A 19,758-nucleotide genomic window follows, 5' to 3' on the forward strand; every position below is an offset into this window, starting at 1 on the left:
TTTTTTGTTTTTTTTTTTTTTTATGTAGTGAGGTTTTTGGTGTTTTGGAGCAGGGGTTGTTTGTTTGTTTTAACCTGTGAGTTGAAATCAATCTGTTTATGTGGGTGTACATCCCTGGCTTTGTTCTGAGTATTTCAGTGTGATCAGAAAATATGTACAGGTAAAAGACACAGTAAAAAAAATTAAGTCCCATTCTGCAGTCAAATCTATTCAAATTGTTGTTTCAATTGATGTAGAGTCTATAAATCCATCTGACTGGAGGCTTGGAACAATAATGAGTTTCATTCACAACATGATATTCTAAAGGAGATTTTTTTTTATTATTATCTCACTACATTCTTTAAAGCACAGGCTTTTAATGAAAGCTTGTGGTTAATCAATGGAATTTTTTCACTGTGTTTTTCCATTTGATTTGCATTGTTGCACATTAGCAGATGTCACAGTTCTTAGGTAGCTGGAGAGGAAAAGGCCTTTAAATTCTTTTACCAAGTTGGAAGGCTTGATACACGCAGCTCCTGTTCATTCTTGTTTTTTCCAAATATTTTTTTATTTTTTAATATATTTTCATATGTTGATGTTAGTTCATGAATCCTAAAGGAAAAAAATTTCAGAGCCCGAAAGCCTGAAGCATAGTAATCTGCAGTCTTTTTTCCAAAATAAAGTGAGAATGAACATGACCCTTATGTTTTATGATGTCATTCTTCTTTCAAGCTGCTGCAATCATATTTTGACTCCTTCTTCTGACTCTATTAAACTAAATATTATAATAATACAATTATTTTTCAGATAGATTGCCACCTAAATTCCATTTTCTGAATGTCTTTGTATATATGTATATATAAATATATCATGTAAAGTTTTTGTAACCTGTGAGACTAAGAACTGCCCTACCAAGTAGAATCAGTGGTCTTTCTAATCCATTTTGTTGCTACTGACATGATAAAATAAAAGAGGTTAGAGAGGTTTAGAGAGGTGTGTAGTTTCCATTCATACTCCACCAGCATCCAGAATTGTAGAAGGATGTTAAAAGGGACTTTTCTGCCTTATCTCTTTTAGTATCTGCTTATGAATCTATTGTCCATAAAATTCATATTCGAAGTAGCTGGTACAGTCTACCTCCACAGCTACAGCAGAAAACTCCTGAAGTTCTCTAATTACTGTGTGAAGACCCATTTTACTACTTACCAATGTCCCAGTTCTAATATTGGAGGATTTGGTGCATAGCAGTTCCACATTTAGCTTATTCACCATTTTTGTGGTTATTTTAATCTCACTTTTATTGTTGCTGTCCTTTATGCAATGGACCTTCCACTCTAGGAATCCTGCACACGTAACTGCAAGTTAGCGTTGATGTGAACTTGAGTTTACATTACATGAGTTTACATTTCGTTTGTTTTAGATGGATAAATAAAAAGCAGTTTTGAGGGGATTTTAGTTCTATTATTCACTGAAATTGTTGAGCAAGGTACGTTTGTAAACTTCATGAACCATGGCCAGGTCTTAGCTTCTGAGGTTAATTTGTTCCAGCTGTTTGGTAGCATTCTCTGCTTGTAATGGCACCTGATGGCTGAAAATTTTGTGACTGTACAAATACCAAGAATCTAGTGTAAATTGAATGTTTCCACCTTGTAATTTCTCTCTCTTGTGACGTGAAGCATTTTACATTTTCTATTTAAATTGGAATGAAACTTTTCTGACATGGATTCATTTTGGCATCTCTTTAAGTATTTTTCAGAAACATCTTTCCTTCTAGATTTAACAAAAAAATAGTGTTACCACTTAAGCTATTTCAGTGACTGTCAGAATAGGAACTTTACTGTATTCATGCACATACACATTCCTTTTTCAGTTTATCTTATAGTGCAACGCATTCTACAAATTCCTGATGCGCACATCTTTCTTTTTTATGGGCATTCTGCAGAGAAGTAAACTGCCAGGCTATTCTGTAATCATCTTTGATGTTGCAATAAATGCTGTGTTCTTTAAAGCTTTTCAACCTTTAACCAGCTAAAAAACAAATCAAAGAAGCAGTTTTCTAGATAATTTAAAAAGACTATAGACACAGTAGATAAGTTGAAGTCTGTATTTGCTGTGTATAGCAAAACTTTTCCTCCAAGGGAAGTTAGAAGTTCATTGAGCAGCTAGCAAACTTAATTCGGAGACCTCATCAATAAAATAAATGTGTATTCAAAAGGTGCAATTATTTCCACATACAAGCCTGTATTTACAGGATTGATGTTTTCAATTAACCACGCTTCAGTATGCACTGAAGATGCCCAGTGAATATATGCAACCTGAAGCTTCCATACATACACTGCTCCAGCAGCAAGTGCAAATCTGATACCACAAAAGCTTTATCCAAGTCAGAGGTCAGTGACTGCTGATAATGTCCTCATGGCATCCCTTGATACCATCCCTGGTCATTGCTTCAAGGGAAACTTGCTGATCCGGTTTTAAAACCTACTAACATTTTACTGAGCCTTAGAGGGAGTTCAGCCTTACTCAGTCCAGAGCAAAGTCCTCATCTGTAACCTCTAAGGTACTTGCTATCTGCATAGTAAGCCATTTATCCCTCCCTTCTCTTTCCCAGAAGCAGCCTGGCTAGTGATTAAGTCATGCAGGGGACAGCCTGTGCTTCAGAGAGAACATCTGTACCGGAAATTCCTGGGAATCACATTGTACCAACATTAATTGCCTTCTTTTGGGGGTATAATCACCATTGGTTTAAAATTGTTCATACCTTTGGAAATAGTTATGGACTGTCTGAGTAAGAGTAAGAGTAAGGGCCTGCCTGAGCACCGGGTACTGAGGGTGACTCAGCACAGGCCACCCTCACCAGCCAGTGCAGACCCATGGGGTCCAGATGTGACAAGCAGAGCTGTCTGTTGGTAAGGGTGTCCATCAACAGCCCCCAGCATGGTGAGGGGCCAGGGTTTGCTCAGGAACCAGGGCCAGATGTGCACCCTACAGCACTGAGCCGGTCCAAAATGCAGCTCCCATAGGCAATGTTGAGGGGTTGTCCCTCCCCAGGGGAGACTAAGCATGGACACTGGGGCCTGGAACACAGAACTGGCCTCAGAGCACAGAACTCTCTCAGTAGTGATTTTGTAAGTGCAGAGGGAGTTTAAATGCTACATTTGAGGCTACAGAGGGTGACAGTGCTCACCTCAGCCGAAAGACTTGTATTGAGATAGTCTGTCATGAGCCTCGTCTCACTGTAACAGTTGATGTGGTAGCACAATATATTCTGACCTCTTACCGTTTACTGGGTAGGAGTTTACTGGAATCTGTACATATATTACTTATTTTGAAGTAGACGTATCTATTTGAATTTTTATTAATCATGCTTAATGTTAACTTTTTTGGTCTTTATGTATTTTCATCATTTCATTCTCCCTTTTTGTTGTGGGTTTGTTGTATGTTTTTTTCCTGCACGAGAGCAAATCAGAGCATGAAACACTGAGTTTGTGAGTGGAATAGTAGTGTGTACAAGAGACACAGGAGAGAGCATATGAAGGTTAAGTTTCCCTCTCTGGCAGCTGCTCTCCAGCAGAGCAGGTTATCTGGTTTCTGCTTAGCAACAGCGGCTGCACAGGGATTTGCTCAGAACATTTACCCAGGGTAGAAGCTCAGTCCTTGAGCTGCTCTTCGTACTCACCTCCATCTCCTCATGACAAGGGAATTTTGATGTTGTCATGTTGCCATGGAGAGGTTTCAGGAAGAGCAGTGAAAATGTTGAGAAACAATATCACTACCTGATGAAACTTATGTTAACTGTTACCTAGGACAGCCTAGGAGTAAGAAAAGTAGTATATGAGGAGACAAAGAGAGGATATACAGTTTTGCACTTGGCCTTGCACCAGCCATGAAGTTAGCAACTTTTAGTCTCTCTCTTCTCGAATAGCTTGATTCAGTGGTACCTTTGTGTTATCCTTTCTCAATGAAGGAAACACTTCTCTAGGTGTAGATGAGCATCTCTTCTGTCATTGCTGCAGTCACTGTTTATATGACCATTGTCTTACTGTTTCTCCCTGTACATCCTAATTACATCCCTTTTTGGCATATACCAAGTGCATGTGCAGAGAAGCTTTCAGTCTGTATTACTAAGTGCAATATCAATGGAAAGTTGGTCCGTCATTGGGTCTTGTTATGGTATTTTACTACAACTAATAATAGTATACATTTGAGATCACTGGGTTTTTTCTATATGTCTCATCTGAATGACTGAGCTTGAGTTTGAGGAAATGAACATCAGCATGTTAATGTGCCTCTCACAGTACTATGAACTGAAAGAAAAGAGGGGTCCTGAATAAAAATCTGGAATTAGACATTTCTGAATGGAAACATTCCTTAACTTACTTTAGAACAGCAACACCTCTATTTTTGCTGTCATAATTATTTTGTTCTGGCTCAGGCCAAAGAACATCTCTTGGTAAAGACTGCAAAACATACTCTGCTGTTTTTCTTTCATGTGAGCGAAGGCACAGTTACTCAATGCTAATGTCTCGTTTTCAGGAACTTGAAATCCTCAGCAAGGTTTCGTTAGTACAAATGTGATTATTTTTTCTATTCAGAACATCATGTTCAAGTAAACTCTAGACTTTTAGTTATTTCTGGTATCCAGGGCATAGTTTGTGAACTGATATGACAGTATCTCATATAAATTTTCCATCTGGATGATCACAGTGCAGGAGAAGTTTCTTGCTGTGTTGCTGAGCTAGAACCAACTGTTGTCACTGGCTGACCTTTGTTTTTAAGTACATGGGAACATTACTGAAACGCTTCACATAATAGAGAAGAGCTGTTTTTCTGGTAGTGAATATATTTATGTTGCCAAAGACTTCATTCATCTCGTTCTTTTGAATGGAGGACAGGATTCCCTGTCTTCCCCTAGTGCAAACTTTCTAAAAGTATAAATAAACCAATTTCTTAACACTTACAGAATGTCCCATGGGAGTCAGTGGCCTGGTTTAAAGTACAAGAGTTAGAAAATCAAGTCTTAAAACAAAGCCAGAGAATGTTTTACTGTAGTGTAACTTGTGTAAAATTGCTGACTACAAGATACTGTGTGCTGCTGGGTGTATCAATAAATAATTGTGAGGTTTTTCCCTTAGTGCAAAATGATTGAGTTGGTTATAAGAGTAAGGAAGTACAAAGAATATGCAAAGGAGCACTTTGATGGAAACGTTAGTTATGAATGACTTGCTGATGAATGTAAGGGAGATGCTAGCTAGCTACAGGCTGTAAAATTATCAGAATAAGAAGTTTGTACAGAATAAGAAATTGGTAAAAGCCCTCTCTTTAATGCTCATACTTTGTTTTCTGAGTTTCATTTGTTGACTCTTCTTCGGGAAAACAAAATTGCTGTAGGGGAAATACCAGTCTTTTCACTTTTAAAAGTGATAAAGAACATCTGGTAGCAAATGTTTGTCTATCACATAGAACATCATAAATGGAATATCTAGGCAGTATGTAATGAAGCTAGCCCTGCTGTAGCTGTTTTCCAACACTCGTTCCCACATTACAGGAAAGAAGTTTGAAAGCTTTTGGAGAATTCCGTTTTACTTATTTTTTAATAAATGCACTGATGTTCACATCAAGCTCCTATTAGCCAAGTTAACTTACAGTACAACATATTGAATGTTTGAATAACTTTTTGTACCTGTTTGCATTTCATTCTTTCTACAATGTCCACTGTTCTGTTCATGGGCAAGTACAGTTTTGAGCTGGAGAAGGGTGCAGATTTTCCCAGTACTAAATTGTGTAATGCAAGATAACTCTTCTTTCACAGGCTAATGCAAGGACAAGAATTTATTCTTGCATGAGGAGAGTGGAAAGAGCTATACATTTGTGCTCTCTTTTCTTACAAATTCTGAAAATGTGAACAGTGAAACTTAAATATAAAACATGCTCATGTATTTCTGCTGTAGTCTGCCCATTTTGGTTCAGTATGCCTGGTCCTGATATATGTGACTAGAAATCATATCTCAGCAGACAACTCTTGATAGCTTTTTACAAGTAACTAATTGGTGAAGACATTGTAGTTCCCTCCTGGATCACAACTGACAGTTGGGTAAATCTGAGAAGACAACTTCTGCCTTTCGGTCAGTTGATGAGATTCCTTGAAACAAATAGCACTGTTGCCAATATAGCATGACTATGATGTAAAAATTTGCCCACTCAGCTAATTACTTCAGGTTGGGGTTTTTTTAGCAATACCGGATAATTTCTCTGCAAATGGTTGCTGGATGAGTATTTTGTCCCATCATTTTCGTTATCTTCCTTAACTGGATTCCTTTTCCTACAGATATCACTGCTGCTGGACCAACTGGCTGCATTCCCCAGAATGTTCCTTATTACTTTTGTAGCATCTGATGTGTTTCCCCGTGTGCTCAAAGACATAAGGTAGATGCCCAAACAGCATAAGAAAACAGGAATTATAAAGACAAGGAAGGTACCAGAGCCAGCCTAAGGGCTGAGGAGGCATCTAGGACACGCGCCATCTCTATCTAAGCTCCTCAGGAGAATGTAAACAGGTTAAAAGTTGTTCCTAGAAGTGCTGAGGTGCCTTCAAAAACTTTATAGTTAGTTCTATTTGGAAGACAGTGTTTGTATTTTTCCTATAAGAATGAGAACAAAGGAATATTAATAGCTGCCTGCACATTGTAATGTTTTCTACATAATGACATTTTACAGGCTTGATATAATTTTCTGCCATGTGCATCAGGCCATTAAATGAGAGGTCTTTAAAATTATCTCACCAGAACAGTTCTTTTTTCCAAACAACACCAAAAGAAGATGAGATCAAAGAATTTCATAAAAGGCGTTTTTCACAGCTTATCTGTCATCAAATGAAGGTATTAGGGAAATGGCCTGAGAAGCTTTTCCTACTTGATACCCCTTTTGAAGTGACTAGAACTACAAAACACGCCATTTCTGCAGAGGATTCCAGTTGTGTTTCTCACTTATATGTGAGGAAGGGCACAAGGGGTGTATTACACCAGCTGCACACTTCTGGGGTCCTTGCTCTTGGGGCTTGCTTGGGCTTTCAGGGGGCAGGCAGGGATCTGGATTGCTGCCCAGGGAGCAGCACACCTTCCCTGAGCTCACTGTGGAGCTCATGGCTGCCAACACTGCAGCTTAAGGCAGACTAAAAGATTTGCACCAACTCCAGAAAAAATCCATCAGAACACATAATAATAATTTAGGGTTAAAGATTTCCCCAAAATTAGAAGTCTTTTTTTCTCAGTTCATTTCTAAGGTTAAATGGTAGGGGATTGAGATGATGAAATGCATATGCATAGAATTTTTTCAGCATTTTCATTGCGTGCCCTTGGCTAATAAATTCCACATATTACAGCATTAAAATTTTAATCCTGATCTGAACTCCATTTGAGCTGAAGAGAATCTCACCACTAAGCCCTGTAGATACTGTGTCAGAACATTAGATATTATATTACAGGTGTCACAGAAAACATTCCCATAGGGATGAGGTATAATATCCATTAGTGACCAAGAAGAACAAAAACGAAAATTGTGATTATTTTTTAAAGTGGGAAGGAACTAAAAAAATGAACTCACATGATAATATTTTAGGATCTTAATGTGAAATTCTGTCTATTCAAGAAACTTAACTGGAGCTAGAATTTTTTGTGACATTCTCAGTGGGTAAAATGACAGCTCTATGGAGAGCAAGCTGACAACTCTCCACCTGCTATTTCTGTGCTACACTGAATTACTCTAAACTTCATTTTGTAAAAAAAGACAAGATTAATGAAATTTTAAACCATATTTTCTTTTTACTAGACCTAGTATAAGCCTATATACACCAACTAATCCAATGCATAGTAAATGTGGTACAGATAGTAGTCTATCAAAATTCATTATCTGAAAAAACAGTAGGAAAACTCTATTCAAAGATCAGGTGTTCATAAATTACACAGGAAAACACTCTGATGTATATATGATTGCTAGTTGCAGAGTCTAATTGCAGTTTTTATTCATAACTTCTCATACTTTCTCATATTCCAACATTTATGGGACAGTTGAAGACCTATACATTTCCAAAGTGATGTTAATGTCAGTGACTTTTACTTGCCACAGTAATGTGGGATTAGAGTCTTTCAGTAATTGAAACAATCAATTAAAGTTTTCTACAAGTATTAGTGCTAAGTTGATAAACAAATGGCACATTTTTTCACTCTCTAGGAGTTTGGCACAGGCTGGTTTCTCTTCACTTTGGACAGTTTTAGGGTATTGCTGGATATGTCTTTGGAAAAATTAAATAAAACTTTCTTCTTGAGTTCCAGTCTAGGTAAAATCTAATCATCCCTTGAAGTTTTTTGAAAGAATAGGTGATGCCCACAAGGTCCTGGCTGATGTTTCCTGCTTTGAATTGTTAACTTGTAATTGCCATCATTCTGTGACCTGCTGCTGACACTTAGTAAGTCCCCCACCCCAGTCAGCCAATTTATCTCAATGTACATAACAATAGCCATATTTTCCTTGTTTAATAGTACTCTGGGATGAGTGAGGGGCATGAAACACATGTAAAGAATCCCATTCTGTTCCAGTATCCATTGATATTCCACAGGGAGGCAACATAAATCTCCTATGACAAAAGTGACATACCAAGACTACTTTATGACATATAAAGATCTCAGACAAACATCTTGCTTAAAAACCCCTTTCCAGCAACTCACATTGTAGATGACTAAAGGCTGCAATGCAAGTCTTTACAGTAATGCACAGTAAAGGTTTTGAGAAGCTCTGTACAGATTGTGAAAGCACTGCTTGAAATCCAGTTGCATTCCATTTGTAGCTTTTTCTGGCTCTGCACATGGTATGGTCTGATGGGGTAGAGAGGGTTTTTTAAGAGTTATTTCAATGTCTCAAGAAGGGCCACCTATTTTTGAAACCATTCTCAAGACTCTACAAGTGTTTTTTATCCCACAGACTCTCAGCTAACGTAATATCTGAGGTCTCTATGAACAAAATAGAAATATTTTGTAGTCAGTTTTGTCAAATCAAGGAAAAACAGTAAGCGGTTCTTTGCATAAGAAGCAAAGGTGGAAAGCATGGAAGTGTTTCTCTGAAGGTATTATATAGCTTCCAACACAGCTAGGAATGGATATCTTGAGTAAGGTCAGCATAAGAAGTAATGCAAATGATTTGCAGCAGTGAAAAGAGTTCCCAGTGTTATTTTCTGTAAGTGCTGAAATAGGGTGCCAGAGGAGGTCAAGGAGTGCTTATCAGTGGTGATTTTTAAGAGATGATCAGATTAATTTCAGTATCTGATGCAATTTTCTGACCTGTGAGGCAGAATATGTTCAAGGAATACTGTTCACTACTGGCTTTTGCTGCTGGCAAAAGAAGGGAGCAGAGCATTTCTGGCAGACTCTACAGCAGTGGAGTGCAGACAAACCCACTTGCCCTCCAGCAGACCAGACTAGCAGAGACTCCTGCTTCTAGGTCTTTGTGGGCCAAATGGAGTCCACTCAGCAGAGCTGTTCAGGTTCACAGTTTTAGACTCATAGTGCCCAGAGACTGCCTTGCAACACTGAAAAGGTTTTTTCCCCTTGGCTAGGTACAGCTGATGTTGCCTGTCAGCTGTGGGATAAACTAGATGATCTTGCAAGACTTCTTTATCCAGTTTTGTGTGGTTCTCTGACTCTCTCTGGTCTGTGTTTTAACTGTGAGGTAATTCTTTCAAGGGCAAAAAAAAAAATGGATTTGAAATTAAGTACTATGCAAAGCTGAATAAAAGTGAGCAATAAGCCATACCTATAATAGCATTCACCAGCTGGAGAGAAATTTGAAATTTCTGCTTGAGAAAAAAATCCTCTAATACAAAATCTGAATGTATGCATTTTGTGTTAAGTGGAAGATGCAGATATCCCATGTGAAATTTATGATAGCGGTCCCTACATACAGGGCAGTTATTCTAAGAAATGTGGGATTCATAGAAATTGCTCCCTTCTTATTTGGAACTCCATGAAAGCCCTGGTGCAAAACAGGAAAAACAACACAATTAGCTATGAGTATAAACACTGAAATCAGAGACAGATAATGTGATAGTGTCCTGTTGGAGATTGTTACTGTAAACTTCAAAAAGAAATCACATGAACAGGAGGGAGCTTTTTGTTGTTTTCCTTAGTGTTGTACCTGGTTTTTCTCTTGGTTTTATATTTGTCACTCCTAATGCTGGGATTGTGGAAAATGAATCTGCTATCCTGGTTAGTCTTCGGCTCCGGGCGGTGAAGGCTTGCATATAGTTTTGTGTACAGTATGCCTGTGCAATTTCCATCAGAAGCAGGAAATGTTTATTTAAGTTCTAAGGGGTGGGACAGTTGCTGTAGTTTTAGGTAATTTTAAACAAACTCTTTGAGCATCCTGTTTAAATAGAGTTAAGTAATCACACTTTTGTACTAGTTGGAAAAGAATTCCATACATGCATGATATGAATAAAATATCATCTTACAGAGCATACCAAGGTGATATACTTACCTGACTTCTTGTGCAATAAAAGCTGTATCTTTGACTTTTGTTTTGCAACAAGTTTAGTGGCTAAACACATTCTATTATGTAACAGTACTCTACTAGAGTATGAACTATTTTGCATTTAAGTTTAATACATGTTGGAAACATGTATTAGTTTCCTTGATATTTTCAATGGTCTCTGGAGAAACCTAATTCAAATGCAACTTTCTGAAATTGGGAGGAAGAAAGTGTGTTCACACAAAAAACTTAGTTTAGGGAACTAGTGAGGATCAGGAAGAATTTATTCACACCCAGTTGTACGAAAACATAAATGAAGGAAAAAATGGTTGTTGGAGTAGGGTGCTAAGATTTATCAAATGTGCATTTCACTTGAGGAGTCCATGTTCACTGGCTTTCCTGAATGATTTTAAGTATTGTAAGCGATGAACTGGGAGACAAAAAACAGTAGTGAAAAGATTTGTTCTCAGACTTGTGTCATGGATGCCCATCTCAGTTTTGAAACTAGGAGACAGATTGCATGACTTATTTTTGTTTTGTAATATTTCAGTAATGAGGCTACGCTGAACTGCATATTGGGTCCCCCAGCTGGTAGGACTCGTTTGAAAGGGAAAAAAAAAAGGTTGTATTCTTCAAATTGCAGTGATAATTGCACATGGCCTTATGTCTATCAATGGGTTGTCTTTAGACTGCAATCTAATGTTAATGAGATTTTAATTGGAAAACAAACAAAGGACAGACAGGTTAATGACTGATAACAATTTTTAAAAAGTCTTTTAAGAGCTACACAATGATTATTGTAAACAATACATCAAAGTCTTTCTATGTCTAACTTTCATAAAGGGTTTACGTAGAAGCTTGTTCCTTAACAATGCTATTATTCCACATCTAAACAACTAATAGACTGTATAGTGTCATCTGTTAAATCAAAACTGATTGGCAAGATTATCTGGTCTTACTAGTAGGAAGGTCTTGGTCATTAATCACACCTCCACAAAAAGGAGCTGGATCGAATCTGTTATGTCCTTAGAATTTACCACTGCTGGTGTTTCTGAAGATCTACCCTCCTTTTCCCAATTTGAAATGTGTATGTTATTCCAACAGAAACAAAATATAGAACTTCTATCCGGTGAAACTCATAACATCTAAAACCAGGCAAATATAAACCGGCGGGGAGTGCACGTACTATATGGTCAGATGTTAACAAAAAAATATATAAATAAAACTAAAAATCAGAAAATGGCTTTGACAAGGGAAATCTATGGCAATAATCAGAATAAAGTGGGAAGTATTAGTCAGAAGGATTTACTGTACAGCTAAAGGGTGTCTATATTGAATGTCAAGAAGGATGAAAAATCAAGCTGGGACACAATTAACAGAGTGGAATGAGAGAGGTGGAACAAGATTTCTAGTTTAAGTGACAAGGGTACTTCTCCAGATAGTGAAAGGGACAAAGACTACAAAAAAAGAGGTTGCTTTTGGTGTCCAGTTTTGATGACACAAAGTGTGTAGGAGACTCTCAATTAAGAAAGTTGAGAGGTGAGACTGGAATCATAGAGATATTAAGACAGGCATTTTGTATTCTGCTATAGTAGTTACATATGGTCAGAAAACACTATGGAAATACAGAGAGAAGTTGAACTTTTTTGTTTTGACTTCTAGCCTGTTTATTTCATATCCAATTTTCTTTTAAAATCTTTTACCCATGCTCTCTGCTCCGCTTTTCTTTCCATTTGTTATTTTAAGTATTCTCATTCAACCGTACCTTTTGAGAAATTCAAGGAAAAGCAGGTATGATTAAAGGCTAAAATAAACATTGTAGAAGAATCTAATTACTTCAGAAAACATATTAACTGACTTTGCAGTACTTTTGTGCTTTATAGGTGCCAAGAGAGGATTAATCTGTAGTCTCTTTGTTTGTGATTTTGCCTTTTATTTGAGTTTATATAATTAAAGAGTTCCCAGGACTGCTTTACATTTATTTTGTTCATCAAAACATGCTTCTCAAATGTTATGAAAACGGAGTCCAAAAATAATGCAGTCCAAACCAAAGCCATTCGGTTTTCTCTTGGAACACAACTGATGATAAATTCATACCTCGTATCTCATTTTTAACTGAGTAAATGCTGTGTTGTCCCTTAATGTATAATTCTTAAGAATGTTCACTTTATATTCTCCTACTTCAATGTTTTAATAAATCCTAGTGGCACATACCGCAAGATGCATATAATCAGGAATAATAAAGTTATTTCACTATTACTGTTTTAGGATGAAATCCTCTCTGCATCGAAGTCTCAAATATCTCATTGGGTCTCTCAATGTGTGTGCTTACATTATGACAGAAAGGAAATAGTCAGAGGGTTGGGGACCTATATTTTGGTCATTAACTTTTGATGAAAGATAGGGGAAAAAGTTTGAGTATCAAACAACTCTGTTGTTGTTGAGATTATGGGAATCAGGCGAAAAATGGACTTGCCAATCTCAGCTCATAGTCATAAAAGATTTTCTCTTCTTTTGCGTCTTCTTTTCATGTAAATTTGAATCCCAGCTGATCATGTTATTGTCCTGACCAAAAAAAAAAAAAAAAGACCAGAGACTGCTTTTAAGAAAGTATTTTTCATAGGGACTGAATATATTTCATAAAAAAAGGTGGTATCTTCTAGTGTTGAAATTCTGGCCTGCTGTGCATCTGCATGTTGTGCGTCATATTGTTTACTCCATGATAGTGGATGAGAATTAGTATTTTTCTTCTCTCAAAATCAAACTCTTTTCCCATACTCACTGTAAACAGAGAACAGAACTTTCAAACTATTTTTTTTCCTCTGAATTCTCATTAGAAAACTGAAACATGTACCCAGGAAAGCTGGAAAAGTGACTCAAAATATCAGTCTGCAGCAGAAAAATGCAATAGCAGAGCAATTTCGATCTCTGAGCTGTTAATTCTGGTTTTAGTAGCTATGGTTTTGATAATGTGGTCAAGTAAGCTTCAGAATCTGCCAGAAATACCCTTTCAAATGGAGAATGGAGATGTGCATAAGGAAGGTATGAAAGAGGATTCCAGTCTCCAGCTCTGGAAACAGAGCTACTACTAAAGCTTTTATTCAGACTGTCTAGTGAGAAAATACTCTGCTAAAGAGTCCAGGTTAAATTTTCAGTTATCTGTACTGGAGATGTCCTACAAAGGTCTCAACTAAAAGAAAAGAACTTGAATTTTTAACTCAACACAATTTCTGATATTTAAAATCAGCAATTAGGCTTTTAGTGAATATGACAAAAAGCATTAGCTCTGTTTGAATCAAACACAGAGTATTTGAAAATTATACAGTGTATATCCTGATATGTTAGGAAATGGCCCTCATCTATATAATTGTGTAAACCAGCCTTTTACTGGTGTTATCACTCTTGGGAGCAGCAGTTCCCAGCTCAGTAGCAAGTTGAGGATCACCATCTGGGAGTCACAGTTCTAAGCACCGTCACTTTGCATCAGCATTGCTTGCTTTATACTTGCAATACAGGTGCAGCAAAATGATACCAATGTTGGGAACGAGAATGGCTACTAAGGAGAATGGGAATTGCAGCTTCCTCTTCCTGGTTGTGCCCGCTCACATCCAGACTGTTGACTTTGGAAAGGTTAAAGTAGCAGTGTAAGAAAGTTCAATTTCAGCAAGTGTTATGAGAAGTTAGTTAGCTAAGTATTAGTAATGCTCTCCTTAGCTTGCAATCCAAATGGGTTTTGTACTTGAAACACTGAACTGAATCCATGTGAGATAATCTTAGGCAATGGGCTTCAAAGAGACACTTGTACCAAAACTGCTCTTCAGAGATAGTCTGTAGTGTGGTGATGAGGAGCCCAGCAAAGGACAATGCCTGCATCTTCTTCTTAGGGATGTCCTGTCATCTTACACCACATTCCGGTACAAATATAGCTATGCTTTTGAGTGACTTCATGACAGAACTGACTGCATTGGTGTTATCCTTCAGCTCTAGCTTGAAATCCTAAGACCATCTAACAACTATCAGATTTTCTTTTAAAAGCAAGGCTGTAATTCTTGTCGGTTCCAGAGAGAATCAGACAGACAGCACAAGGACCCATATTTTTGCTTAAAAGAAGCGAAGAGGGCGGTACTTAAAGCCTACACTAATGTCAGAAGATCTGGACTATGATCTTGAATATTTCATATCAGCAGAACTGAGCACTGCAAAAGAACAAGACATGGCTCTGAAGCCATGCCCCTTTGAGTATGATACAGCCAGAAGCTTCAATGGTATTCTTCAGTAGGTTTTCCTTCCTAGAGAATGGTAAGAAAAATGTTGGAAAATGTAACCTAAGTCATAAGCAATGTTTTACCAAGAACACCACTCTACCTGGCATTCTGAATTGGATCCAGTCTGGCAGTTTCCATGTTCCCAAGATACAGGGGGAAAGGTGCAAAGTTTTTTTCTGCATCCTCTTTCTGTAATCAGCAAAAAGTCAGACAAACATTTCTAGCCTCCTCCAGGAAACATCCCTGATAAGTATAATATTTAGGCATTTAATGAGCAGGATTAATGCACATGCTTAAGTTTAAGGATATTTTTAAGAGCTGTGCTCTGAATCTGAATCGTAGGGTAGATGATTAAAGACAAATTACAAACATTTATGAATTTCTGAATTCACATATATAAACTGTGTAATCTGAAGTCTTGGATTCACTTGTGAGAGGTTAATTAACTTTGACCTTGTGTTGTTTTTCCATGCCTAAAACAATGTCACATCTTGTCTCCTTTTCTTCAACCCCACACACCAAACACCATGAACTACAGCCAAACTGCAGTGTGACATCAAAGTTGCAGAGGGGCTCCCTTTGGTGAAGTCCCATGCTTACACACCTGCGACCAGAGAACAAAATGTTTGTGTCACATCACATGGGAATTGCCTCCACCTCTAACTAAACTCATGTGCATATAGATGTAGATAATTAACAGTAAGGAAATAAAAAATGTGAAGTAGGCTTCAAACCATGGGTAAATAGGCAAAGAGTTGATGATTTAGGGCTGTTAGTACAGGTTAGGGAAAAATATGAAAATTTAAAAGAAAACTTAAAAAAACTAGAATCTAAATTATGTCAAATGAGTGTGTGTCATCTCTTTGCTTATGTCTTCACCTGCATTGCCAGTTTAGATAGTAAATGGTTCAATCACACGTTTAGTTTGATTGCTATTCTCAAGTAAAGTTCGTTTCTAGACCTCTTCCATGGAAATAAGTTGGAAGGCTTGAACTTGGAAGTGATAAGCATCAGAAGAAACTAAAAAGAACCTGATATGTACTTTATTAACGTAATTCTATTTCATTGTTTTGTAAGAGTTTGAGGCAATTCAAAAAACCATTTATAAGTGTTTGAGTTTGACAGCACTGGTTTCTGTAACTTAACATTTCTAAACGATTTTTGCATAATTTGAGAAAGATGCTTTGCAGACATAGTAGCTGGTAAGAGAAAAGTGAAGAAATAAGAAGACTGTCAGTACTCGACAGAATTTATTTTATCTTTTCATAGTTATGGCTAAATTATAAAAGAAACAGCATCGTTTATGTATCTCTGCTATTATATAAAATTGATTATAATTCCCATATGTATTTGTTGATGTGTGGAGTTTTGTGTGTGGGTTGCTTATTGCTACATTTTGATTGCCGTTTTCTCACTTTGAGACTCCTGTCTCATATTCTTTAGGTTTGGGGGATTTTGGTTGTCACCTTTTCCTTTTTTGGAATTCTAGCATTTGTTTTTTTTATTTCTTGACGTAAATGTTCTAGTCACCTAAAGTGTAGCTTCAAGCAGTCCTTTGTGCGACTAAGAGAAATTAGCTAAATAGCACTGTTTAATTAATTTCAGGACCGCCTCTTTTTCGTCATGGAATATGTAAATGGAGGAGACCTAATGTTTCAAATCCAGCGCTCACGCAAATTTGATGAACCTCGATCCCGCTTTTATGCTGCAGAGGTCACATCAGCACTCATGTTTCTTCACCAACATGGAGTCATCTACAGGTACTTTTTTTGATCAAAAATAAAGTATTCTTGAGGCATTGGGCTGGTTTTGGCTGAAATCCTCAGTCTCTTAGCAACCAGATTTAGATTAGTTGTTTGTTCCAATTTGCTTACACAGAACTTTTTTTTGGCTGTTTATCATTGAGAATGTTAACATTTGAATAGCCTCTGCAGCAGTCGCCAGCTGTGTGTGCCAGTTTTGTATTATAGTCCAAATAAAGTGGGTTTGAAAAAGCTTGGCACAGTGCGACCCAGAGGTGACCTTTCTGCAGATCGGTGCAATCTCTTCACTTTCCTCTCTGTGCCATAGGTTTCCTCTCAGTTTCTAACTCCCTGCCACTTCCTGAGTTTGTTTGTCCTAGTTGTCTCCACTCTGATACAATCGGGATGGTCGTTTGCAATGCTTTACTTATGCCCCTTCCTCTTGACTGTTTGGGTGAAGGCTTAGTCACCAGCAGGAAGTGCCTCTTTGGAGACAATTTTGATTTGCTTGCAAGTGCCCTGGATCTATTTGAACCTCCTCCCCGGTCCCAGTCTCTAATCTTCAACACCCATGCACACACACAGACAAAAAGTGCATATTGTTGTGCTGTGATGAAGAATGCATTTAGGGAAAGGCTTTATTATTAAAAGTAAGGATTCACTTTGAAAAATGTCACCCTGATGTTAATGTGTTTATTAAGTCCTTTATCTTGTCATTTCATGCTTCCTCTTTCTTTTTTTGTTTTTAGCAGCCTATCATTGCTTGAGATAAATTTGGGCTTTCACAAGCAGTATGCTTGTGATACAAGTTGTCCTGTCTAATAAAAACTTTGAGTTCTGTGGGTCTGACCACTGTTATTCTCTTGATATTCTCACCCTCTTTCAGGTTATCAGTTTTGATTTGAGGTAGTCATCTCAGGGACAGGCAGTCTCAGATTTCTTGAGCAGAAACATCAAGATGAGGATGTAGAATTTGTCACATCCCTGGATTCATATTAAGGCAGATCTTAAGAGTATTAAAAATTGAGAGAAGGGAATTTTAAGTGTTTAGTAACCAGGGCTGAGTGGTAAGTTCTATCGTAGGCCACTGCCTTTCCCACATACTGGGAATCAAAGGGAAATTTCTCAAAGAAGGGGTGTCCTTTCCAGAAACATAGCAAGCAGTAGGACATCACAATTTCTAAGGAAGATAAATCTCTGTGAAAGTGGTCTTTTCATCAAAAATCCAATTTTCTTTATAAAATTTCTATTGCTAGCTGCATCTCTTAATCTCCATTTTTTGTTAGCACTGGTATGATGTTTGCATACTGGGTTGTACTTTTGGCCCTACCACTTGACATGGGTTTGTTTTCAAGTGCTGAAGATCCAACACATTTCTTACCTTTCCTGCCCATATCAAATTTCCTATTCATTGTCTGCATTTATTTCCAAAGCTAGGTATTTGTACATTTAGGTAATAGAATGTGGCAACCTCAGATTTTGTAAGTATCCATCACAAGAGAAACAGACAAGCTTGGCACTTCAGAAAATGAAGGATTTTGAAGATTTGTTTCCATAAAATACTTGAGCTATTTTCTCCTTCCTGGAAACTGGAGGTAGTCACTTTGTAATTAGCAGACAGTTTAATGATTTCTGTGAACCAGCAAGAAAGAACTGGTATAAAATTACCTCTCCCTTCTTTATATGTGTGCATTCATTCACCCCCATCCCTCCAGCTCCCATCCTTTAACACATCCTCTTCTCTCTCTACTCTTTCCTATCTCTTTTCTCTTGTCATATGTAGCTTTCTGCTATGTGTTGACTCCTACCTGCATTGAATTGTTTTATGTGCCTGTGTTCTTTCTATGACTTTTTATCAGCAGAATGCTTCAATCACAAGAGAAATGTCATGCTAAGACAATGTTCTGTAGTTTAAACTTCACAGTGTACTCACAACTTCTGATTCAGAGGCTGTGCTGACATGTCTTTTGCATGTTAGAATATTACACTGAAATTGTACATGGCATGTTATATTGAGTGTATGATCAGAAGAGGCAAAAGCAGAGAAATAATGTGAGTTGTAGGATGAAAGCAGAAGCAGGAAGAAAGCAACAGGAAGAACATTAGGAACAGATTCAGTTGTATTTTGTTTTGACATAGGCTTTTGGATCTGGACATGGCAATGTCTGTAAGAATTATTCATTTTCCGAATTGTGGGATACTAGGAGCTTCAACTATTTGTAAAATGTACATCCCAGTTACTCTATAAAATACAAGTTGAAGGAAGAAGTTAGTGATTATTTTAAAAGAATTAATCATAAGAAAATGTCACAATTCATTCACAATGTACCAGGCCCTGGCAGAATGCATATTATGTTCATGTCAGGCATATGTTAGAATAGTTGTCTTGCACAGAACAATTTCAGCCTAATTATTCCATACCTCACTGCGTTATTTACTACAGTGTTAAAATGCATTGGGATCAAGTCACTCCTTTATGTCTCCAAAGCTCTTATTAGCTGGCAAACAAGGAAAGAAAAGGGAAAGAAAAAAAAAAGAAAATAAAAAAACCTATGCTCCTGAATAACTACCAGTCATAACTACCTAACGTGCCTTCAGATATTTTAATAAAGAATACTTGTCTTCTATGTAATTATATTCTAGAAAAAACATTGTGGTGTGAAATTAATGGTTATTCTCCAAAGTGGGAAATGCTGCTTGTGTGGGCACTACTTCAAGGAAAGTGGGGTATATATAAATAAACTAAGATGTTTGATGGAAATGAAGGTTTCAAAATAGCTGCTATACCTTCTGATCTTTTTTCAGCCTTGTATGTGAAAGTATTTGTTTGGAGCTAAACATAGTTATATTTTGGGAAGTAAATAACTAGCTTTAGCTCATGTTTTGGCTTGTTGGTTAGATTTTTAGAAAGTGCTATGATGATACTAAATGATCATCTTTTATAATAACTAGTTTATCCTCATTTCCCCTGGAGTTCAAAGAGAAGGCAAGCTCCCTGTTTGGCAATAGAAATTATTTTTTAAGTTCACATCTTTGCAGCTGGCCTAACAATTGTTCCCAGACTTGTCCAATTATCGGTGTGCTCACAGGAATTACATGTCTTCCTTTTGTTTATTGAGTCTCTGTTGCAAATAAAGACGAACCTCAGAATTTATATGTGTAAAGATATTCCTGTTACTGAATGCATCTTGTGTGATAGATAAACTTTACAATAATTTTTAGTGTGGCATTTTTAAAGGTATGATGTTAGTGTT

The 19,758-nt window shown here is 37.2% G+C and overlaps 1 protein-coding gene across 3 annotated transcripts in view; it reads left to right on the top strand.

The window, feature by feature from the left end:
• Positions 1 to 19,758, top strand: part of PRKCE (protein kinase C epsilon) — a 287,837-nt gene that overhangs the window by 214,814 nt on the left and 53,265 nt on the right. For all 3 annotated transcript variants that reach the window (XM_039386959.1, XM_027723395.2, XM_027723394.2), the window contains exon 11: positions 16,368 to 16,522. In XM_039386959.1, the coding sequence (XP_039242893.1) occupies positions 16,368 to 16,522 (155 nt within the window). The remainder of the gene's footprint in view (positions 1 to 16,367; positions 16,523 to 19,758) is intronic.

The sequence above is a fragment of the Pipra filicauda genome, unplaced genomic scaffold (genome assembly GCF_003945595.2).
Source record: "Pipra filicauda isolate LSUMZ 115617 unplaced genomic scaffold, ASM394559v2 scaffold51_size4534324_pilon, whole genome shotgun sequence".
Classification (NCBI taxonomy): domain Eukaryota; kingdom Metazoa; phylum Chordata; class Aves; order Passeriformes; family Pipridae; genus Pipra; species Pipra filicauda.